General features: G+C 48.2%; 1 protein-coding gene across 7 annotated transcripts in view; it reads right to left on the bottom strand.

Moving 5' to 3' along the window:
- The window catches only part of Mecom (MDS1 and EVI1 complex locus), a 578,049-nt gene extending 557,066 nt beyond the window's left edge, over positions 1–20,983 (bottom strand). For all 7 annotated transcript variants that reach the window (XM_042678839.1, XM_042678841.1, XM_042678846.1 and 4 more), the window contains exon 1: positions 20,858–20,983. In XM_042678839.1, the coding sequence (XP_042534773.1) occupies positions 20,858–20,894 (37 nt within the window). In that variant the 5' untranslated portion in view covers positions 20,895–20,983. The remainder of the gene's footprint in view (positions 1–20,857) is intronic.
- Positions 20,984–25,071: the final 4,088 nt, after the last annotated feature.

Raw genomic sequence — 25,071 nt, 5'->3', positions numbered from 1 at the left:
TTCCTCAGCACCACATAAGCAAAAAGAAAAAAGCCGGAAGTGGCACTGTGGCTCAAGTGGTAGAGCGCTAGCCTTGAGCTGAAGAGCTGAGGGACAGCACCCAGGCCCAGAGTTCAGGCCCCACGACCGGACCCAAAAAAAAAACAAAAAAAAAAAGATGTCACAGCCAGTCACCAGTGTCTCACACCTGTAATCTTAGCTGGTTGGGAGGCTAAGATCTAAGGATCACAGTTCAAAGCCAGCCTGGGAAGACACATCCATGAGACCCTTATCTCCAATTAACCAGCAAAAACCTGAAGTTAGAGTATGGTTGAAGTGGTAGAGCCTTGAGCAAAAAAGCTAAGGGACAGTGGTGTTTAGGCCCTGAGTTCAAGCTCTAGTACAAGGAAGAAAGAAAGAAAGAAAGAGAGAGAGAGAGAGAGAGAGAGAGAGAAGGAAGGGAGGAAGGAAGAAGGGAGGGAGGGAGAGGGAGGGAGAGGGAGGGATGAAGGAAGAGAGAGAGGGAGGGAGGGAGGGAGGGAGGAAGGGAGGAAGGGATGCAATCTCCAGAGCCTTCATCTTTAAACCAAGGCGAAAATATCCCTTCTGGGGTGTGAGGATAGACTACAGCCAGGCATGCAATGAATACTCAATCATTTTTACCAGTGTCACTTCTTCTTGTTCTAAATGATTTCCATTGAAGCCACAGCAGAGTGTTCAGAGTTTCGTGTCTTGCCAAAGGATATCATATGGATGAGGAAAGTCAGGATTCAACTCCCTGGAGAGCATCATCCTCCCCTCCCCCCCAATAAAAATTCCCATGGTGCCCAAAATTATATTTTTGAGATGATCACACCTAAGAAAAAAATAACAACCTATCTTACAGGTGGGGATAGCTTAAAACACTTCAGAGAACATTCTCCTCAGGAAAGCTATGAGTCATGGTGATGTAAGAGCAGCGAGATGTGATGAGCCATCAGGCCACTCATTCTGAGCCTGGTGGATGGAAACAAGTGACATTCTACGCCCCGCCCCAGCAGTTCACAGGTCCTGGCCAATGCCAAAGATTCACTCTGAAGATTGGCTAAGACACAACCTGCTGTATTGCACTGGGTAGTAGACTATGTTCTTTTCTTAAGGGCAAAACCTTGGTGACTGAGATCACCACCACTTAAGGGCAGGAAGAGATATGACAGACAGATCCTCGGGCCTTTGTGAAATCTTAGCTCCATAACTTTTTTTGTTTGTTTGTTTTTTGTGTTTGTTGGTTTGTTTTGTCGGTCATGGGGCTTGAACTCTGGGCCTGGGCGTTGCCCCTGAGCTCTTCAGCTCAAGGTGAGAGCTCTAGCACTTGAGCCACAGCGCCAATTCTGGTTTTCTGATGGTTAATTGGAGATAAGAGTCACACAAACTTTCCTGCCCAGGCTGGCTTTGAACCTGAATCCTCAAATCCCAGCCTCCTGAGTAGCTAGGATTACAAGGCATTAGCCACCAGTGCCCAGCTTCCCATAATGTTTTTACCTTGACATTTCCCTTCTGCTTTATGATCCATCTCCCCAAAGTACTTTTTAGTCAAAGAAACATAGGTACAATACTGCTCCCTAAGTCAAACACCCAGTGCTCATGTTTTAATATTTCATCGACGGAATGCTTGAGTGATTAACATCGTATTCATTTAGGCAAATGAGTAGTTTTCATCTAGGATTCCGGGCTGTACCCAGCAACAAGATGTTGGATGTGCTGATTTCTATGCCAACCTCATGGCTAGAACATTGGCTTGGACCCATGCACACGGCTCAACAAGATGTTGGCAGAAAGAATTGGAAAAGAAAGCCATGTGTGTTTTTTATCTTATTACTTCTGTTTGACAAACAACAAAAATCACACATGGGCCTGAGAAATGAGCCACTTCTCCAAGATTATGTCAGTTTCCAGGTAACATTATCTTCAGTTGGACAAAAAACTGAATACATAACTTTGGAAATCAGGAAAATTTCAGTACAGAGCTACAAGTGGCAGAGGGGCAGAGGAATCTTTTTGACATCCTCCAAAACATGTTCTTGACCAGTGATGAGAAAGGCTAGAGAACTATTGGAGGAATACTATACGCCAGTGGTGAGCATGGAAGAGTTCTTTGCTATCCACAGACCCATGCTAAGGGACAGATGCCAGAAATGCATCCTGCACCTTACTAGGTTATTATGATAAGCATTTCCTTGCAAACATGGAACTACTTGACTGTGCATCTTATTCCCTTATATTTGCTGGGCGCTGGTGGCTCACACCTGCCTTGCTACTCACGAGGCTGAGATCTGAGGATCACAGTTTGAAACCAGTCCAGGCAGGAAAGTCTATGAAATTTTTACCTCCAGTTAGCCACTAAAAACCCACTAAAGCCCTGAATTCAAGACCCAGGACACACCACACACACACACACACACACACACACACACACAAATTCCCTTCTGTTTAACATTTGAAAACTCAGTAGATAAATTTAGAAATGTCTTAGGACACAGTCAATCCATGTGAAACTTTTTTTGTAGTGCTAGGGTTTGAATCCAGAGTCTCATACTTGCAAAAAATATATGTTTTCACCTCTGAGCCATGCCCCTGTCCTTTCCTTTGTCAGTTGTGGCACTGTCCCTGAGCTCTTCTTGCTCAAGACTAGCTCTCTAGCCCTTTGAGCCACAGCACCACTTCTGGAGGTTACTTGGAGATATGTCTCAATGGGCTTTCCTGCCCTGGCTGGCTTTGAACCGAGATCCTCAGGTCTCAGCCTCCTGAGTAGCTAGGATTACAGGCGTGATCCACCAGCACCTAGCACCTCCTTCTTTTGTTTGTTTGTTTGTTTGCCAGTCCTGGGGCTTGAACTCAGGGCCTGGGCACTGTCCTTGAATTTCAAGGCTAGCATTCTACCACTTGAGACACAGCACCACTTCTAGCTTTTTCTATTTATGTGGTTCTAAGGAAGCAAACCCAAGGCTTCATGCATGCTAGGCAAGCACTCTACCACTAAGCCACATTCGCAGTCCAAGCACCCCTTTTTTGTGTGCCTGGGCATGTGTTTAGGCCATGATCCCTGACACTGGTAGGATAATCAGAATGCACCACAGCATCCAACCCTCTCTTCAGAGGAGTCTCCCAGACTCTTTTTCCTAGATTGGCCTTGAACTGCCAGCACCTAATGCCAGCCTCTCAAGTAACCTGGATGGCAGGCATTATCTATTGGCACGCACACACACACACTCGCACGCACACACCACACACACACACACACACAGCTTAAACAATCTTAAACTTTCAGTCTTAACATTTGAAGTATCTCTTTCTGAGTCTAGGGGAAAGTAGTTGAAGGAACTGTTTCGCAAGAAGAGTTGTGACATGAGAGTATTCTGTGTGTCACAAAGTACTGTTCAGACCCCTGTGGTTTTGTGGGAATAGGCCTGTTACCCTCGCTCTGTCCTCATCCTGCTGGAATGAAATCACGTGTATATGTCCGCCCTTCCCAGCATACTCTAGTTCCTCAAGGTCAGGAAACAAGTTTGACTTCCCTTTTCATGCTCAGTGTTCAATGTGGTGTTCACTGTGAGTGTCTTAATATAAAAATACGTCAATACATACTCATTGAACTGGACTGAATGATGGGTCCCGAAATTTAATATGTTTTTCTGATGCTGCTGTGTAAATCAAACACAGAAGTGTGACTTCCTCCATCTATAAAGAAGACACACGGACATGGAAGCCCTCATTCCTCCTCTGTAGAATTAGATGTGCACATGGGTATGGTAAATGCACTCCATAAACCTAAAATGAGGCTCTTATCCAGGATCTAGGTGCTGCTCTTTAGTTTTATCACTCAAGGCTGACACTCTACTCTTTGAGTTACACACAGCTCCATTTCTGGCTTGTGTGGTGCTTTGGAGATATGAAGCTCCTAGATTTTCTGGCCCACAATCCTCCTAGCCTCCTAAGATTAGCTAGGATTACAGGCAGGATCCGCAGGTACCTGGCTGAAATGAGTTTTATCTGTAACATTTACAGGTGTTTGCTTCTGCCAAAAACTAGAGAATCAAGCAAATGGGAATGCCTGCCATTTACCAAGTGTCCTTCTCATTTAACTCTCTTAAAATGTCACCTCCTCGGAAAGATCTTCCAGTCATCTTTCTGTTCTCTAGTAAGTTACTCTCTTTACGTCCTTCATACCACAAGACCATGTGTGGAGGTTTGGGAATCCACACATCCATCCACTCAAAGATGTCATGTGGTTCCATGTGACCAGGAAACTTGGCCAAGATGTTACCTACTTCTTGCTGCACCCCCCCCACACACACACCCTACCCCCCAGAATTGCAAGTGACTGGTAAATAGCTGTTGAATGCATGAGTGGGTGATAGCTACCAAGAGCAAGAGTTCCCAAGAGTCTTCAACAACAACAAAATCTTATCCACATTAACATGCAAGTCATTTAGTGAAGTAGGCAAAGGCCTCCACATCTGACAGGAATTAAGAGAAATGAAGAATGGTGTTATTTTCCAATGAAAGATCCCAGACATATGACACGGCACTGAAGCTTGTCAGGCATGTGGCCTCACAATGTTAACAAAATATTTGAAGAAGACAGAGCCATGGAACACAGTACTGCAAGCTTATGAAACCATTTTGTAGTCACTGCAAACCAGAAAAAAAAACATGCTTATTTGGTCTCTATTATAACACATGGTCATAAGCATGAATCTATCAAATGTTGATAATCAATGTTTTCAGGAAACAGAGTTTCTAGGATTTTGTTCATTGTGCCTTGTGTATTCTAGGCACTCAACAACAATATACTCAACCAGCTGCTGATGGCTCACTCCTGTAATCCTAGCTTCAGGAGGCTGAGATCTGAGGATCGCAGTTCAAAGCTAATCCAAGCGAATAAATCTGAAACACTCTTATCTCCAATTTAACCACTAAAAAGCTAGAAGGAGAGGTATGGCTCAAATGGTAGATCATCAACCTTGTAAAGAAAAAGCCAAGCAAAAACAGGTGGCCTCTAGTTCAAGCCCTAGTACTGGCAAAAAACAAAACAAACAAACAAACAAAACACAGCATTAATTCAATTGATTTACTTTAAATACACTTTGAAAACTGGAAACTAGAAATCACCCCCATGAGACAAATTTAATGCATCTATCAAAAAATATTAATTTGGAACAAATACCATACTACTATATCCTAAAGAATCAAAATTGCAAACTAAATTGATTTATTAAGAAAATTTATATTACTAAATTTTAATTCCTTGAGTAGAGTCTGTTCAAATCCAATGTAAAATTCCCAGGGTATTTTTAATCTAACATAATCCAATGAAAAAAATAATTCCTAACAGAAGTAAAACCCAGCCATTGCTTTTTTTATAGCTTTCTGTGTAAAGAAATGGGCCGGACTAATTTTTTCAGAATTTTTTATATTTAATCAGCAACATCATTGCCAAAGAAAACCACTTTCCAGAAGTCTCTCTATCCTGGTTTAGAGCTTATAATCAAAAACTGGAAGTTTGCATCTGATGGGCTTTAGTGGGTAACATTATATTGTCAAATTTTTATGCTATAATTAAGAGATAGTTTCCATTATGAAAGTTTTCCGGTACTCTGGTTACCCAGTGCCAAAACATTTTCCTATAAAAAAATTATCTTTCTGATCCACAGGTTAGAAATTATCGTGTGTTGTGTTTTAAAAGGATATCAAAAATGATTTTAATTGCTTTGGCTAATTCTTGCATATATTTAGTTGCATCCATTGTTTTAAAGTGTATATAGTCCAGATCGGGCAGTGTGGTTAAGAACGTTCCATACAAACAAGGAAATCACAAAACAATACTAAAACCTTGAAACCCTGACAACTTGCTGATCCAGCTGGGCCTGTGTGTATTGAGTGTGGCTACAGCTTGTTCCAGACAGCAGTAGAACTCAGAAATGGACAATAAACATGAATCCAGATCATCTGAATGAGCCTGAGGCCTATCACGAGTATATCACAGAGGATCTTACGAAGCCGTACCTTGACTCTAGACTGAATCCCTTGATCCTCCAGGGGTAAAGATGCTTGCGGTCTGATCTGTCCTGAAAGGCAGAGGCCAACTGCGGAGACCTTCCTGGAGCTTCCAGCCTCCTCCCAGGCCCTCACACCTCACCCTGAACTATAAGACTTCTGTAATGCAGCCATTCCCACTCACTGTCTTTTGGAGTCCTAGCTAGGGGACTGTCTCTGTTCTGTTCTGAAACCTGGAACCTACCCAGATGTCATCTGTAGAGGCTAGGCTCAATCAAATCTGTTCCATCCAAATGGTAGAGGGACTGACAGCTGCCTTCTAAAAGCATGGGTTAGACTGAATACATACTAACCAGAGGAAATGTCTGAGGTGCAGAGTAAGCAAGAAAATAGAAAAAGCAAGTTGTGTCAGGCACCAGTGGCCCACGCTTGCAATCCTAGCTGCTCGTGGGGCTGAGATCTGAAGATCACCTTGAGATGGCAGCCTGAGCAGACAAACCTGTGAGACTCTTATCTCCAATGAACCAGCAATAAAGGAACCAGGGATGGGGCTCAAGTGGTAAAGTGCCATCCTTGAGTGGAAAAAAAAAAAAAACACCAACGGAGAGCACAGGCGGAAGGAAGGAAGGAAGGAAGGAAGGAAGGAAGGAAGGAAAAGAGAGTCAGAGAGAGAGAATGAAAGAAAGGAGAGAGGAAAGGAAGGCAGGAAGGAAGGAAGGAGGGAGAGAGGGAGGGAGGAAGAGAAGGAGGGAGAGAAGGAGGGAGAGAGAGAAAGGGAGAAATAAAAAGAGAAAGAGGAAGGAAGTAAAAAGAAAAGAAAGGAGGAAAGAATTAATGAAAAAACTTCCATTTTCTACACAATACATTCTTGTAGTTTCAAATCATATTTTGTGCATAAATGTTGAACTCACAAAAACATTTCTAAGATAACTTTTAAACATTTATATGCACATTAAGATGTTATGCAATAAACATACTAGGAGAGATCAAGTCTGAACATCAATGTAAGCCCAAGAAGCCTGAAACTTAGGAGTCTATAACACTAAAATTGTACGTGCTTATGTGTATGGTACTTCCTGTCAAGAGATTCCAAACCTTTCATCGGATTCTTGCAGGTAGCTGACACCCAAAGAGTGACATAAATCATGACCCTAGCAGAAAACATGTTTGTTATTCTGTCTTTCTATTCATTTTTATTATTGTTCTACCATGAATTTTTTTTTTTTTTGGTCCGGTCGTGGGGCCTGAACTCTGGGGCTGGGCGCTGTCCCTCAGCTCTTCAGCTCAAGGCTAGTGCTCTACCACTTGAGCCACAGCCTCTTCTTTTTTGCTTATGTGGTGCTATGGAATCGAACCGAGGGCCTCATGCATGCAAGGCAAGCACTCTACCACTGAGCCACCTTCCCAGCCCTACCATGAAATATTTTATCACCACTTAATTTCATACTTCTCACCTAACATGAAGTCTACAGTCAGCACCAAAGTTTTTTTTTTTTGTTTTGTTTTTAAACCATGGTTCTTAGTCTCTAGCCTCTTTTTTTTTGGGGGGGGGGGGGGAGGCTAGTCATGGGATTTGAACTCAGGGACTCTGTCTCTGAGCTTCTCAGTGCTCAAGGCTAGCACTCTACCTCTTGAGCCACAGTACCACTTCCAGCTTTTTCTGTGTATGTGGTACTGAGGAATCAAACCCAGGGCTTCATGCATGCTAGGCAAGCACTCTACCACTAAGCCACATTCCCAGCCCTCTAGCTTCATTTTAAATGAGGGGCTCCGGCTGGGTGTGGTCACACCTGTGATCCCAACTACTTGGAAAGTAGAGATTGGAAGTGTCACAATTTAACACCAGCCAAGGCAAAGGTTCAGCAAGACATGCATACTCCTACTCAACAAATATATTAAGCATGGTGGCTTAAGCTTGCAATCCCAGCTATGCAGTAAACATAAAACGGTACATAATGGTTAGAAGCCAGCTCAAGGCAAAAACCCAAAACTCTATACAAAAAGATAACTAGAGAACAAAAAAGGCTGGGATGTAAGTCAACTGATCAAATGCCTGCCTAGCAAGTGCAAGGCCCTGAGTTCAACCCCCAGTACAGAAATAAATAAATACATAGGCTCTGATTGACTTAAGTTCTAAGAGCAGAATGAAAAGTCCTGTCTGACTGGGCTGATGAAAGAAAACCATCAGCACTGAAAGCCTGCAGTGGTTCAGGACTTGAGGACAGTCATCCAATGCACAAATAAATTTATTTTCCCCATAGAGATGAAAGATTTGAGGGTGAAGAATCTGGTGAGAAATTGGGAGTGAAGATGAAGAGAGGGAGAAGTCTCCATTTGTCCTTCAATTAAAGGGACAGAGTTGAGTAAGTGGGGTTAATTCAATCTCTGTAAAACAAGATTCCATTCAATATACATATATATCATGTATGTACACATAAATCATATAAATATGTATATATAAATTATTTATATCATTTAAATAAACATGTATATGTTTGATTTATATCACATATGTATACATGTGCATATATATATAAAATCATCTATGTGTATATATCATAAATATGTATAAATAAATGGCAAGATTCTTATTGTTGTGCTGTGTATTAACAGTGCCTAAATTGGGATTAGGATTGTGTGAAAACTGGGCTTCCGACTCCTTTTGTAAAATGAATACCCCTAGATCCCTAAGGATTATATGAGTCCCTGAACGGTTTCACCGCCTCGACCTTGAAGCCTCTGACAATCTCCAGAATCAGGTCCAGTGCTGAGTTTAAGATCAAGTGTGGATCAATAACAATTTGTGATTTAAGTGAAGAGCCATGTGGTATACCTGCACTGGTAAAACGAGGAACATTAGTGGTGAAAATTGGGAATAATACTCTACGTTCCAAATGTTCTTTCCAGGTGGTTTATCACTGTCAAAATAGGCCAATTGTGGATTTAGTATGCAATTAAAGTGTCAGATGTCCCAGAGTTCTAGTGCTGACATTACCTAACTGGGCAGGTTTTGCAGGCAAAGAATTTGTGGGGGTTCACATAGTCTAGCAAAGCCCATCACAAACCACCATCACCTAATTGTATTGATAACTGCCAGATGCAATGCGGAGAACGAGGCACAACGCAGAAATGCACTCTTGTAAGAGTTTTGCAGGAAAAACAAGACATACCCGGTGACGTTTTACAGTTTTGCCAGGAAAAAAAACACACATGATGTTATACAGTTAAGACAAGAAATGTATTATGAAATGCCAGATCGATGGTAGATAATTCCAAGCTATTGAAATTGAAATGAAATGACTTAGAGAAATGATATCCCCAGGAGTGATCATAAAGCAAGGAAGGATTTAAATGGAATCTCACATAAGGAGTTAGATGTTGATGGCCAAAGTACAATATGGATTGACTTACAGACTGTGTGACAACCTCATGACCAAAGGCTGCATGGAATAAACTGGGGTGGGCTTGGAAGAGAATGAGAAGAATAGGATGAGTAAACAAGCTAAGCTGGATGAGCTTATCTTGGGTAAAGACAAAAAGAAGCTGGTGAAATTAATGAATTTTTTTTTAACCGATTAAGGCTCTTTTTATTTAAGGCACGCTAAATGTACTTGACCAACTCTCAAATGATGTTAAGTAACATCATGTTACATCATGCACACACACACACACACACACACACATCCATAAGAAAGGAAGCTGGGTTGGGGCTGGGAAGGTGGCTTGCCTTGCATGCCTGAGGCCCTGGGTTCGATTCTTCAGCACCACATAAGCATAAAGAAAAAAAGCCAGAAGTGGTGCTGTGGCTCAAGTGGTAGAGCGCTAGCCTTGAGCTGAAGAGCTGAGAGACAGCACCCAGGCCCAGAGTTCAGGCCCTACGACTGGACCCCCCCCCCCAAAAAAAAGAATGCTGTCTCTGAGAAAGGAAGCTGGGAAAAGTTAAGTGGTTTGCCTTCATTTCAGCCAAGGGTGGAAGGTGTGGCTCAAGAAGTAGAGCACCAGACTTGAACAAAAAAGCTAAAATACAATGCCTAGGCCCTAAGTTTAAGCCCCAGGATGGACACCAAAGACAGAGGCAGAGGGGGAGGAGGACCTCCACAAACAACTAGGCTAAGGTACAAAAACAGGAAGCCAACTATTTGATAATGCATTATTACTCTTTATAATCATGGTTCATCACTCCTGTAAATCCTTTTCTATCCATCACATTATCTGATAATGTCCTCAACCATACTAATTGGTAGTAATATTTGTTGATGAAACCCCCTATTATAGCAATGATTTAGACAAGTCACTCAGTCCATAAATTGAGAGAGTCCATTACATTGGCGTTCTATCATCACATCCTACCCTTATAATCCTCAGGACTTAATTTTACTTGTTATTAACCTACTACCTCTGCTAGAAATCTAGCCCACCCCCGCCCCCCATCATCAACAGAACAGAATGTGTTTATTCTCAAGTTTATTCCCAACATATATGGCCTTCCTGCTAGGATCGCTGCTCTTGTCAAATAATAGTCATCCCTTAAAAACGAATTTCTCCATTTCAGATGGAGTCTTTAGAATCCATTGTGCTCTTCGGCTATGGACAGGCAGGCCATGACCGCTGAACCTTCCTTAGAGGACAGAAGCCAATATTTTTTCCAGATACCCACAGTAGCCAAATGGCTCCTTCTCCCACTGTGGAAAACCACAGACAACTATCTTCTAATGATTTACTGTCCCATCCTTAGCTCACAATTCAAAGAATTGGATTGAGTATGAAATAAGAAGGATGGGCAGCCCATGGCAATGAAGGGAGGAGGGGATGTTTCCGTTTATTTTTTTAAGCCAATTAATGAGCAGCATGGAGGGAGAGAAAGACACAACATGGCTGTTAAAGACTATTTTTCCAGATAAATGGTCAGCTATCAGATTCTATAATAATTGCTTCCACCTTTCAAAATACACACACACACACACACATACACACACACACACACACACACACACACACACACACACATTCATTCTAGGATGAGGGAAGACACCGATTTTTAAATACAATATAAAATGTTGGAAGTTTAAAGGAGACTTAGAAATCAACTTAGCCTGGCCACTGCAAACCCAGGGTCCATGAACTATGGGGTGGGATTGTACTGGGGTTTTTTCAACTGAAATAGCATTTAAAGTAGATAATTCACATAAAAATCCAAATTAAGCCAGGCTTCAGTGGTGCATGCCTGTAATCCTAGCTATTTAAGAAGTTGAGATCTGAGGATTGCCAGTCTGGGCAGGAAGGTCCTTGAGACTCTTGTCTCCATTTAAATACTAAAAAGTCAGAAGTAGAGCTGTATCCCAAGTGATAGAGGACTAACATTGGGCAACTCAGCACCCTGAGTTCAAACCCCAGGACTGGGGGCTGGGAAGGTGGCTCAGTGGTAGAGTGCTTGCCTTGCATGCCTGAGGCCCTGGGTTCGATTCCTCAGCACCACATAAGAAAAAAGCCGGAAGTAGCACTGTGGCTCAAGTGGTAGAGGACTAGCCTTGAGCTGAGGGACAGCGCCCAGGCCCAGAGTTCAGGCCCCACGACCGGACCCAAAAAAAAAAAAAAACCCAGGACTGGCACAAAAAATAATAATAATATTACTGAACTGCGATTTGTAGCACAGGTCCTCCTTAATGAAGCAGCTGAGAGAAGGCTTGAGCTACCAGCTGTGTCAGTTCTCACATTCCCTCTCATTCCAGAATCTCAGGGCTAAGTGCCAAAAGAAAAAAAAATCCCTAAGTAAGAAGAAATTAGAATAAGAGAAGTTAGTACATACATGCACTTTGCTTCACATACATTTTGTACCTGGGAATCCCTGTAGGGACACTAGTTTACAAGGTCTGCTGGACCCTAACCCATCATTCAGAAAGCAGTAGCAAAGCTAGGATAGTAAAATGATTGACAAACTCCCCATTAAAAGTCAAATTTTCAGCTGAGCATCAGTGGCTCATGCCTGTAATTCTAGCTTCTCAGAAGGCTGAGATCTAAGGCTCATGGTTCAAACCCAGCCTGGGCAGGAAAGTCTGTAAGACTCTTATCTCCAAATAATCACGGAAAACCAGAAGTGGTGCTGTGGCTCAAATGGTAGAGTGCTAATTTTGAGCAAAAAGAGCTCAGGGATAGTTCCCAGGCCCAAAGTTCAAGCCCTAGGATTGGCAAAAAAAAAAAAAAAAAATCAAATTTTCATAAGGGAGAGCTTGTATCTGATGACAACTGAGGAATAAGTACAGCTAAATTTAAGCTGTGTGGCTGTATTGTTTCAAAACCTGTATAGGAAAGATGAAATCTGAAATATTAACACTTTGTTTATAAAACCCCCTCCCTTCCCTGCAACAATAAACAAATAATAAGCAAGCTTATTCTCAAAATTTCCAAATAACTGTATTGCCTACTTTGGTTTTAATATACCCAAATTTTCATTATGACTTCCTTTTATCCAAGGGCATGATATTAAGAAGACACACAAAATACTTGTTAAGCTATAGTTATAAAAGGACTTCTAAAACTGACACTGGATGAAAACACAGGACAAGAAGTGTGTGTGGGGGGGGGGGGGGGTAATTTCCTCTGCAGTGGTATTTGGTAAACATTATTCCAAGGAACTCTCACAGAAACCCAATGAGGGTGGAATTCCTACCCCATTCACAAGCAAAGAAACAGGTAGGGGAGTGTTATTATTATTGCCACCTCACAGGAAGCATCCAGTAACTTGAAGATAATCTGGCTGTTCAAATCAGGGATCACACCACAATCAATCACTAATGTGCACCTTTGAAATGTTTGTGAGAGTTCAACCACGGCCTGCCGTTCCAGGGCCTAGCATCCAGCAGAACTGCATGACTACTCGTGTAAAACTACAAAGACTTTCTATGTAAGTTCATCATTGAACAACTCTCATGTAAACATAAAATAAATGCCTCCAAAAGTTCTTAACAAGGTTAAGAAAGTTCTAGTCTTTCTTGTTACTGGCCATGGGCAAGGTTTACTAGGAGAATTAATAATATCTGCTTTCTCAATAAATTTCTCAGTTAGGCACTGGTAACCCTTGCCTGTAATCTTAGCTACTCAGGAAGCTGAGATCTGAGGACTATGGTTTAAAGCCAGCAGAAATGTCCATGAGACTCTTATCTCCAATTAACCAGCAAAAAGCCAAAGGTGGAGGTATGGCTCAAGTGATAGAGTGCTAGCCTTGAGGGGAAAAAAAAAAAAAAGCTAAGGGAGCCAGGTGTTAGTTCACACCTGTAATCATAGCTACTCGGAAAGCTGATATCTGAGGATCACAGTTCAAAGACAGCCCGGGCAGAGAAGTCCTTGAGACTCTAATCTCCAATTAACCACCCAAACTCCCAAAGTAGCACTGTGGCTCAAAGTGGTAGAATGCTAGCCTTGAGTGAAAGAGCTCAGGGACAGCACCCAGGCCCTGAATTCCAGCCCCACCAACAAAGGAAAAAAACAAAAAAAGCTAAGGGACAATACCATGGTACTGATCAAGCCCCAGTACCAGCACAAACAAACAAATAAATATTTAAATGTCTCCCTTAAAGTTTTTATAAAAGTAAGGAGCCACAGATTTGACTGAATCTACAAGCCAAAAGTCTGTTTGTTATTGAATAAGAATAACTAAAATCAAAATAAAAAGTAATTTAAGAATAAGCACTTTTGAAGAGTCAGGAATTTGATTAAAAATTCTCTTCCTTTTTTTGAGTCTATAATGAAGCAGTTTTTTAACCACAAGACAGCTTTTTATAATGCAAAAGATTATAGATCCAAGTAAAACACTCCCCCCCCCATTTTAATCATGGCTATTATTTTTGAAAATGAAAATGTCTGAGGTCATTGCGATCTATTTCAGGGTTTGCATGGGTTGGTGGTATTTTTTTCTTGGCTTTGAGCTCTCCACATTACCAGCTAAATGTTAAGGGTTTTGCTATGTGCCCTTTCAAATCCCATTCTTTTTAGTAATGTACTTTGAACACATAAATTAGAGCAAATTCCACTTTCCTCCCTAATAACTCCAGATGGAGTGCACACTTGTAAAAGAACTAGAAACAGCCTTTTTTAAATGTGTGTGTGTGTGTGTGTGTGTGTGTGTGTGTGCTTCTTATAACAGCTACATTCCCATCTATATAAAAACACTGTATGGGTGTCCAAATACCAAGAAATTAGTAAAGCCATGGGAGTCATGTGGTTCTTTTGACAAATTGAAATATGAGGACATATCCACCCAATTTACAGAAAAGGGGAGGAAATACCCAGAAAGAAAGGTCCACCTAGAGATTTCTCTACCTGCCAGCGAGAAGTGAGGAAAGGTCTCAGGACAGGCATTTATTTAAGACCAGACAAAATTATCAAATACCTAAAGGCATTAAACATACAGTCAAGTCCTTTAGATACTGACTTTCTGAACTTAGCTTAGTTGTTGTTGTTGTTGCTGTTATTGTTGTTATTGTTGTTACTGTTGTTGTTTGGGAGGGTGCACACCAGTACTAGGGCTTGAATTCTGAGCCTTGCACTGTTGCTTGGCTTTTCTGATCGCGACTGGTGCTCTACCATTTGAGCCACACCCTCACTTTCAGCTTTTTCCTGGTTAACTGGAGATGAGCCTCACATATTTGTCTGGGCCAGCTTTGAGCCTCAATCCTTAGATCTCAGCCTCCTTCTTAGTAGTGAGGATGACAGACATGAGCCACTGGCACCCACATTTAGCTTGTTTTTTACTTTACCAATATGTTAATATATAAATATATTTACACTACCAAAGAAGAGCTCCTATCCACCTCCACATGAGAGAATCGTTTGGCAATGCCTTCATAATTGTGGAGACCTGGCTATTAAAATACCTGAAGTTCTGTTTGTTTGTTTATTGTTTAAAAAGAAAAGCTAACTTGCAAGGCCAAGGTAATAAGCTTTTATGAAAGAGGTGAAATAATTTTAAACACAGACACACAATGAGTTTATTTATTTAGAAACTTGTTAAATAGAGTCTGGGAATTCAAATATTCAATGTTGACATTATACAGAACTGGCCAAGAGCCAGAGCCCAATCTCTAGAGGGACCCGGTGGACAAGGAATTCAGTCCTTTCTCTCCTTCTACTTGAGTTAAATAGGTAGAAGTCATTAGCTGTGCCCTCAGCAATAACTGAACTGCACTCAAATGAGCTGCCCCGCCAGGGTACTTCAAAGGAGGGTAAAGTGTGTTTAGCTTTTTAGTTCTGAGTTAGAGCAATATGTCACACTTTGAAAGAGTTTTGTAAACAGTTTTCTTTCCTGTGTGGAAACATCTCTGAAGTTTCTTGTATGGCAAGTGAGCAAAGGGAATTAACAAAAATGATATACGTTTTTCATTTGGGGGGGAGGGTTAGGGGATTATTTCAATCTTGGGGATGGGGAGAGGCTCTGGAGGGAGAAGTTCTCTCTTCCTGCTCCTCTCTTAGTTGGTGTCAGATTTGCTTAGATCCTCTTCCTAGCACTAGTCCGCCAGGCTCAGCCAAGTTCCTTGAGAATTCCCTGGTAAACTCAGCACCGAGCGGGTGGGGGAGGGGGCACTCTAATTTTAGAAAGAGAAGGATGGCTGATGGAGTGGGGGTGGATGGAGGGAACGAATGATTCATCCTGAGCCGCCCAAGAGCAAGAAAAGCAGACTCCCCCCGCCCCCCCGACTATTTCAGAAATGCCTAAAATGCCTAGACAGCGTTTCTTGCAGTAGAGAAAGGGTTAACCACTACTCCAGAAAAAAAAAGTGGGTGCAGTCAGAGTGAGGGTCCCCAAATGCCCATCACCACCCACAGACATACATACACACACACACACACCTTGGAGCCTTCCAAAGAGGCCTGCCAGAGGGTGAAGGAGTGTGAGAGTGGGTGTGCAAGTGTTTACACCATTGGTACAAACCCAAGCGAGCGACCCAGCTTGCAGCCCCTCTGAGGCGGAGTGGAAGGGAACTTTCAAGCCAGAGCTGAGAATGTTGAGGTCCCAGAGAGGGGGTGCAGCACTTTGGGGGGGCACTGCCTGCCTCCTCTCTGGGACCTCTCTCCTACCCCAACTCTCCTCCCCCTCTTGTCCCGGGACCACTTTCTCTCCCCCGTGCAGTTTTGAAAGGAGGGGTCGGATCTCTCCCCCCATCTCCAGGGATCAGGGCAATGCCCTCTCCCCCCTCCGCCCCCCCCCCATAAGGGCCAGTACTTTGGGCATGGGGAAGACTCCACCACGGCTACAGACAGAAAAGTCAAGCCTGTGCCCCTCGTGGCCCGCTTCTGGCAGAGTTGGGGTGCCTGAAGATGCTGGGATTGAACTAGGCTCCTGGGAGACAGCCAATCAGGGCTTCTGGCCCTCTTTTGGGGGGGAGAGGGGGATGGAAAGAGCCAAGGATCTCCAACTATGGCCTTCCAGGGGCTAGGTCGTGGCTTGCAGCCTCCGATAAGCTGGCCCCAATTTCCCAAAGTAAGACTATAAAATAAACTCCCAACTACTCCGATGTTTGAAAGGAACTGCCTACAGACTCGTTGCTGCCCTCTTCAAAGAAAAGAAGGAAAGAAAGAAAAAGTAAACAATTTCGTGTGTGACGTGTTAAATGGCTATCGAATAAGTGTTCTCTACATGTTGAATGTCTCGCTGGGTGAGGCCAGGCGTGGGGCGCTGAGAAAGAAGCTGGGCTGAGGAAGACTGGGAGCTGGTCTGTGCATGTAACACACACACACACACACACACACACACACACACACACACACACACACACACACACACACACACACACACACACACACCCTCACTCTGAGACCCAAGTCTCCTCAGTCTCTTGATATAGAAACCTGGACACGGAGCTTTGCAGCTTCGCCAGCGAGTCCTCCGTCCCTTCCCACCTGGTGGGGGGTGAGTGGAGAATGAAAAGCGCAATTAACCTTCCCCTGAACACAGATTCTAGAGTTGATGTGGAGGGGGGGGCACCGAAATGGTTCTGCCAGGAGACCCATGGAAGGTGCCAAGCCTAACAAGGCAGTCCTAAGCTGGGGTTATGCTCAAGTCATGGCAAAGGAAGAGGAGGAGGAGAAGGAGGGAGGGGAGAAGAAGAAGGAGAAGAAGAAGAAGAAGAAGAAGAAGAAGAAGAAGAAGAAGAAGAAGAAGAAGAAGAAGAAGAAGAAGAAGAAGAAGAAGAAGAAGAAGAAGAAGAAGAAGAGGAGGAAGAGGAGGAAGAGGAGGAAGAGGAGGAAGAAGAGGAAGAGGAAGAAGAGGAGGAAGAGGAGGAAGAGGAGGAAGAGGAGGAAGAGGAGGAAGAGGAGGAAGAGGAGGAAGAAGAAGAAGAAGAAGAAGAAGAAGAAGAAGAAGAAGAAGAAGAAGAAGAAGAAGAAGAAGAAGAAGAAGAAGAAGAAGAAGAAAGCCGCAGCCTCTGTGGGGAGAACTTTTTGATTTTCCCCTCCTCCAAAGCAGACTGGAATAAACAAATGTGTGTGTGTGCCAGGGCCAAGCTGTTCTCATCTGGGGTTCTTAGAAATGGAAGGAAAGCCCGGATGAGGATAGACAGGCGTCAATGCCTGGACCTGGGCACGGTTGCCCTTTTTTTGTCCCCCACTCCCCAAGCCCTGGGCAGCTAAGGTGAAGCATTCACGCTGCGCACGAGAAGGAAGCGAGTGGACACCTTCCGAGCCTCCTCCCAGCCCGCCTGTAAAGGAAGGTGGCCTGTGTGTGTAGACGCCATGCGCGCCCCCTCCCCTGCGCCAGCATGCCGCATCACGACACCTTCTCCTCTCCATGAGCCTCTGGGGGGCCCTGGCGGCTAAGAGGGTCCCCTCATCTCCCCCCTCCCCGCAGCTCCCAACGCCGTCCCCGGGAACCCTGCGGGCTGCTCATTCTGCAGAAGTGGGGTGTCAGCCAGCTGTGCCAGGCGGACCCCCCTCTTCCTGGCTCCAGCAGCAAGCACGTGCAGAGCCAACCTGGTCCGGCCCAGCTGCGGGCGCGAAGGGCGAGCAGAGCGTGGCCCGGGCGTCTACTTTAGCTTTAGTTTTGTGTTGTTTTGAAGCTGGAAACCAACGTTCGGGGCCGTGGCTGGCGCAGCCGTCACTTTTCTTGCTTTTCCCTTCTTTGCTTTTTTAAAATTTTTCCATTAAAATAATGATTTCGAATCGTCCCGAAAGACCCTCAACGAATGGAGCCGCTGCCACCGCGGCCCGAGAACCAAGGCTGTGGCGGGGCCTGGGGCCGCGCGCGGGGTGCGCAGCCTGGGCGCGCCGTGGACGCGGCCGTGATCCACTCGCGACCCGCGGCCACCGAAGACGCGGACCAAAGACACGACGAATCGCCCGCCGCGGCGGGGACGGCTGCTTCCAGGGGGTGTCTGGTCCCGGCTCTGTCGGTTGGGGGGCTGGAGGGCTTTTTAATATACACATTAATACGCTCGTTCACCGCCTTTTGCGTTTCTTTATTTCAAAAGAACTCAAGGAGCCCGCGCGGTGTGGACTGGGCGCCCGGCTCGCGGGCAGGGCCACCGCACCGCGGGTCACCCCACGACGACACCGAAAAATTAAAATAACAACATCGCCGTGACTTGACTCCCACTTCCCTTTGGGGGTGGCGGGGCATCGGGCGCGGGTGCGCGCAGCAGGAGTCCCGCGAGCGACGGGCCTGCGGCCCCGCGGGGGAAGTTTGCCCAAGTCGGTCCCGCCACCAGGGCCCTGAACCCGGGAAGGCGCGGGGCCGGGCCGGGCCGCCTGCTCCGCCGGGCCAGTTAACAGCTGGGATGAAAATAGAAGTTCCTTAAGACAATCCGAAGGGGGTTGTGTTCTGCCTGCGCTTCGGCGGACGGCGGGCGAGGGCACACACACACGCACACTCATACACACTCATAACACATATGCACACTCATACACACTCACACACACACTCATATGTACACACACCTCCTTTCCTCCGAATTGAAGCCCTCGATCCTCCAAGCAGATCTGCACACTCGCATTTCTCCAATGAAAGTAAAGCCAGCGGATTCACTTTCTTAATAGAAAACGAAAATTCAAACGAGAAAAGCAATTGCAGCGGCGCAGCTGGACGCTCCCCAAGCACGTGAAATTCAACAATACGAAAAAGGAGAGAAGAAGAAGAAGAAGAAGAAGAAGAAGAAGAAGAAGAAGAAGAAGAAGAAGAAGAAGAAGAAGAAGAAGAAGAAGAAGAAGAAGAAGAAGAAGAAGAAGAGGAAGAAGAGGAAGAAGAGGAAGAAGAAGAAGAAGAAGAAGAAGAAGAAGAAGAAGAAGAAGAAGAAGAAGAAGAAGAAGAAGAAGAAGAAGGAAGAAGACAGCGCAGCGACCGATGATGACCCAGCGAGTTTTCTATTTAGGTTTCTCACTGCGATCGATCCAAGAGGAAAACAATAAATAATAAATACATAAATACATGAAATCACCCGGGAGTGTGAGGTGCTTGGGTGGGGCGTGGACGAAGCGCGGGGAAGGCGCCCGGGACGACCGCCTCCGGCCCGGCTGCACCGCGGACTCCTCCGGCGCGGGCGCCGCGGGCCGCGGGCGCGGAGAACCACCTACCGTCCCGGCGACTCGTGTGCCAGGGACCGGAAAGGACGGCTGGGGGACTCGCACGAGAGAAAACCGATCCCGCCGCCCCCCGCCGTGCCGTCCCGGCCCGCAGTCCCCGCGGCTCGAGTTTAGTTTTGGGGCCGCCCGGCGGCCTGCGGTCCCCGCCGCAGCTCCGGCCCGCCGGCTGGCACTGCAGGAGGGGAGCGCCCCGCTCCCCTCGGTCGGGGGAACCGGGCATCTGAACACATCCCGCCCACGGTCCGCACCCAGCGCCCCGCACTGGTGCCGAAAGTGGGGGTGGAGGGTCCCGCGTGACCGGGGTCAGCTCCGCGCCGGGCAGGCAGGGGGCGCCGGGGAGGGTGACGGACCCGGGTATCCCCCCCACCCCGAACTACACCCCAGGAGGGCGGACGGCGCGCCCCCTGGGGGTCCCCGCGGCAGCCTGGGCCGGAGCGCGCCTTCCCGGCCGCCCGAGGCCCCGCTGGCCGCGCGCCCGCCGCTCCCGCGCTCCGCACGCGCCGGCGTGGCCTCCCCTCCCCCCCACCCCCACCCCACACCTGCCGGCGGCTCGGGAAGGCCGGGAGCCGGCTGGGCCGGTGCCCCCCGGCCCGCGATCGCGGCCCCCCTTTTGTCTCCCCTACCCCGCCCCGTCCTCCCGCCGCGCCACACACGCTGCCGAGCACCGCCGCGCGCACAGCGCCCACTACCGCGGCCGCCGCTCGGCGCAGCCCGCCAGCCCGCCCGCCCCGCAACTTCCACAGCCGCCTCGCAACTTTTCCCAACTCTGCCGCCGCCGCCGCCACGGCGGGGCCCGCCGAGCCCGCCACCCACCCCGGACCCCCGGACCCCAAGCCGAGCCCCGGCCCGCCTCCCCCACCCCGCTCCCCCTCCTCCCGCACCCGGGACCTGCTGGTTGGCCAGAGGCGGCTCTCCCACTCCCCCCCCTCCGCCTGGGGGGGAGGAGGGGAGGGGGCGCTCTCCCCCCCCCCAACCCCGCGCTCGCTCGCGCACCCTCCCCCTCCACCCCACCCCCACCCCGAGATTCGCCGCGGCTGGGCGGCGTGCGGGGCGGCCCGGGCTCCTCCGGCGCCCAGACCGCGAGCGAGCGAGCGCGCGGGCGCCCGGGCGCGGGGGGCCCCCGGCGGCCGGCAGGTTGCCCCAGACTGCGGAGCGCCGGCCCTCCGCCCCGGGCCCCGCGCGGCCGGCGGCCCGCGCTCCCTCCCCGAGGGCCGGAGACAGAGCTGCAAGATGGCAGAGAGGGGGAAAGCCAATAGAAAAGGGATATTGCACCTACTTGTGGCCAGTTTCCTTGCCCTGCCTTTGGATCTCATGCTGTGCCCAGTCCTGCAGCCGCTGCTGTGTGGTTGGGTGTTTTTTTTTTTCTTGGATCTTTTCCTTCTTTTGCTCTCTCGCTCCCTCCTCTTTCCTCTCTCTCTTCTCCTCTCTCTCTCTTGCACACACACACACACACACTTTCACGCACTCCCTCCGTCTTTCCCTCTTTCCCTCTCTCTCCCTCCCTCGCTCCCTTTCTCTCAATCCACGCTCGCTATCTCTCCAGCATTGTCAGTTTGGACACCTTCGCACATGCGCGCTGGACGCCCCTCCAACATCTCAGCGCCGCCAAAAAAAGTTTGGAGCGATTTATCACTTTGATTTGGAGATCTTGTCAGATGGCAATCGCCGAGGAGGCGGAGAAAGGGAGCCGCGGGGAGGGCGGCGGGGGGCGGGGAGCCGGCGCGGGGCTGGAGGGGAGCAGACACCTCGCCTCCCCCCCCCCAAAAAAAAGGGGGGGGAGAAAAAAAGAAAAATGAAAAGGCTTGGGCAGAGGATGGAGTCTGTGTTGAATCACCAATAAGCCTGTAGTAGAACTACTATTAGTGTTTGCTCAGTACACATTGTCAGATGTTTTTTACACCAGCTACGGGAAAACTAAAAGTGAGGGGAGGGGGAAAAAAACTTCAAAATAAATCTTTTCTTCCCTACTTAAAAAAAAAAAAAAAAAAAAAAAACCAACCAGAAGGGCTGGACTCCGGGAGAATGATCCAGGAGAAAGTGAGACTCCTCTTGAACTTGAGAAATCTGCTGGCTGCGGCTGCTCCTTCGACTGAAATGATCGCGGCTTCCGCTTCCAGAGTTGGAAGCGGAATAAATGTGTCTTTCTTCATTTTAGGGGCGACCCCAAATACTTGCTGGTGTCCCTGGAACCTTCTCACAGCTTATTTTTCCCACCAAGTGAGAACCAGCATGCCATGCCCTGGTCTGACTGGCGTCTGAGCATTTGACATCTAAGACCTCCAGTCTTCCCTCGGGTCGGCGGTCACCTTCCGGCCTCCCCACCGCCCCAGCCGGTCATCTCCCGGCAGCTCGCTGGCCTGCCATTTTTATTCACTCGCTTAGACCTCCAACCTCTGGGGTCACAAGGAGGAGGAAGAGGGAGGAATCCACACAGAGAAACAAAAAAAAAAAAAAAAAAAGGAAGAAGAGGAGGAGAAAAGAAAGAAAGAAGGACAAGGGGGAGGAGGAAGAGCAGGAGAAATGCCTTGTTGAAAATTGCTTTAATGACAGGATTCACCAATGAGGTGGACATGCAGCAAATGAGGAACTCCCAGGGGGCTTGGTGTGCCCAAGGTATGAATCAATCTGAACTCTACCTATAGATTGCTTTTTTCTTCTTGGTACAACCCTCCTTGCATTAAACAGTTTTGTTCAATACCTTCCATGTGGTATTTATGTCTCCATTAATATCTGTTGCAAATCCTGCCAGACACTATAAAAGAACATTACAATCTTTTCAGCCTCTGTGCTGCAAGCAAACATCCTTGGTACTCCGAGACAAGCAGGTCCTAAGTAAGAATTAGAAAGGAGAAGGCAGACCACTGCAAACACTCAGCTGCACCTGTTGGTATCGGTTGGCAAAGCCAGGACTTGGGGGAGGGAGGAATGGAAGAGGGGCATTAACAAGCTTAACCCCCAAAGGCTTCCATGCCTACAAGAATCCGAATTTAAAGGAGTCACCCGCTGCAAAGATGCCTGCCATCTTCCTTTCCCTCCAGCTGTGTAATTCGGGGGCATTTCGCCGGAAGATACTGGCCCCAGGAGAGCCAAGCTACTGCTCCCAAGAGGGACCCTGGGTTGTGTAACCTTGAAATGTGAGGCGGGAAAGGGGGAAGGCAGTGGAGGAAATGACACTGAACACAAGGGATACAACTGCCACACACATGGGCACCAGGAACTCGGGTCACCCCAACTAGATGAGCGAGACACCTGGGTGTTCACTAGCATGCTGCTGGCTCCTGGCGCCCGGGGCGCACGAGTCTGGGTGTGCTCCCAGATCTCGCCTGTGACACCCGTAGTCTGCGTGTGAGTCCCCACGAGGGTCCGAGGGAGATAGTCCTCCTGCGTGAATCTGCCACGAGCTCTGGTGTTTAAACACAGGAGTGACTTCCTCCGCTTAGTAAATGTCGTCAGAAGAAAGGGAGCCCAGCGAGGCTTTGGAAAGGAGACAGAATCTCTAGGAAAACAAACCGGGATAGCCGGGAAGCTCGTACAGCTGCTTCTGGTTGACATTAAGAACTCTCTGGGGAGAGCTGCCTGGCCTCACCTTGCGGGGCTGGTCCTTCTTCTGAATGGTGATGAGGTCCACCAGGATTTGACCCCACCCCACCCCAGGGACCAGAGAGAGAGAGAGTTTCGTCTGGGTCATTTTATTTCACCACCTTAATCTAGGGGCTTACAGAAACAAACAAACAGAACAACAACAAATGACAGGGTGGCTAGAGACCCGCTCTACTCCTCGACCAACTTCAGCTCACCTCTTTGGGGGGAGGAGAGGGGAGAATCTGTGTAATACCTGCGTTTCTTCAGAGAGAAGAGGAGCTTAGAGGAATTTTCTAGAAGGGGTGGTGTGACCAATGCCTGGGATTAAACGCAAGATCTCCTACAGGTGGAGGTGGACTTGTTTTTCTGGAGGAAATTACCAACCACGTGGTGGACTGACAGGGGCGGGCAGGTGGGGTGGAAGACAGAAGTCAATCAGGTCGATGGAAGAACCCGCAACTGTGAAGGCCTGCGTCTCTCACACTTCTATTCGAGAAGGAAAGAGGGGCTGGGGGTGGTGGGGAGCAGCTGCCCCCCCCCGCCCCCCGCACTCTGGGTTCTGGTCTTTCCAGACGAGGGTGGGGAATGAGACTTCCTCTGATCGCAATAAATAACAAACACGACGTCTTCAGGACGAGGCGTTCTTCGTGCGTGCGGGGAAGTGATTCTCGGGAGAAGCAAACGTGTTCACCACACCGTCCACTTTTCTCTTTTCCCCCAACTTCAAAGCTGAGTCTCTCCTGGCCTCTCCCTTTCTTCTCTTCGGGCCTGTCTTGGCGCTCGGCGCTGGTCCCCCGGAGAGCTCAGTGGCTAGCGCGTGTGCGGAGCGTGGGAGGACGCAGGCCCCGGGGCTCACGCGGGACTCGCAGGGGCCCCGTCACCACCACCTGTCCCAGATCCCACCCGTGGGAGCCGAGCAGGTGATGGCCCCTCCCCGAGGTTGCGGGACAGCCCGCACGGGGACGTCTGAGCGCCCCCCACCCCTGCCCCGCGCTCCAAGATCTGGAAGAAGGCCTCCCACACGCCGGCGCGGGAATTCGTTTCGCGTGGGGGGTTCTCACGTTCTCCCGAGTTCCCCCCCAAAGCTGTCCCCAACGGCTTTGCCTGGTGGGGAGAGGAAAACAACAACACACCACAAAAATCGATGCGTGTCCTCGCGGCGTGGCTTTGCTGGTTTCTGCCATGGGTTTGGCCTTGGTTCTGGGACGAGGAAGTGGGGGAAAGGGGGGGATTGCTGTGGGGGGGATCGGAAGCTAGAGCAAGACAACCCCCCCTCCCCAGTCCAGGACGCTGCCTCTGCAGTCTGGGCTGGAGACGCCCCACGTCCGGGACGCGGGGCGCGCGCTGGCGGGGCCGGGGTGGGGCCGGGTGGGGCCGGGTGGGGGGGTTCCTTGGCCTTGCACACCGATAATCGGGTGCAGTGAACTTGACATGGCGCCACTGAATGGCAACCTGGCTCGATGAATTGGCCGGCGAGATGCATTTAATCACTGTTAATGCCGTGATGAATCCCAGGTATCCCGGCGCCGGGAAGAAAACTCGCCCGTGTCTTCCCCGGGTGGGAATGAGCCGCGCCCCCCCCCCCCACTCCGAGTCAATCCCTGGGGCTCCAGACTTCGGCCCGGGCCGAGGCGGGGAGTCGGGGTGGGGGGGCTCAATTAGCCCCAAATGGAAACGGTTTCCATTCATTGCTGGAGATCGCTTGCAAAAGGCACACGGTCTCCCGACACGCCGACCCCCCGCGGTGTGGCGGCCGGGGAGAGGCCGGGAGCCCGCGCCGGGCCCGTGGGGGCCTCATTATTAGGAATTAATTGAGTTCAGGACCCCGGGGTAACCTGGCTAAATGAATAGCTCGTCTGATGGTTTACATCCGAATGTTCAGTCCTCGGGAGAGGAATGAAGGGGGGG

The sequence above is a fragment of the Dipodomys spectabilis genome, unplaced genomic scaffold (genome assembly GCF_019054845.1).
Source record: "Dipodomys spectabilis isolate Male_0828 unplaced genomic scaffold, ASM1905484v1 ptg000050l, whole genome shotgun sequence".
NCBI classification, from domain to species: domain Eukaryota; kingdom Metazoa; phylum Chordata; class Mammalia; order Rodentia; family Heteromyidae; genus Dipodomys; species Dipodomys spectabilis.
Note: the sequence above shows the minus strand (reverse complement) of the source record. Positions and strands in the feature narration are given on the sequence as shown.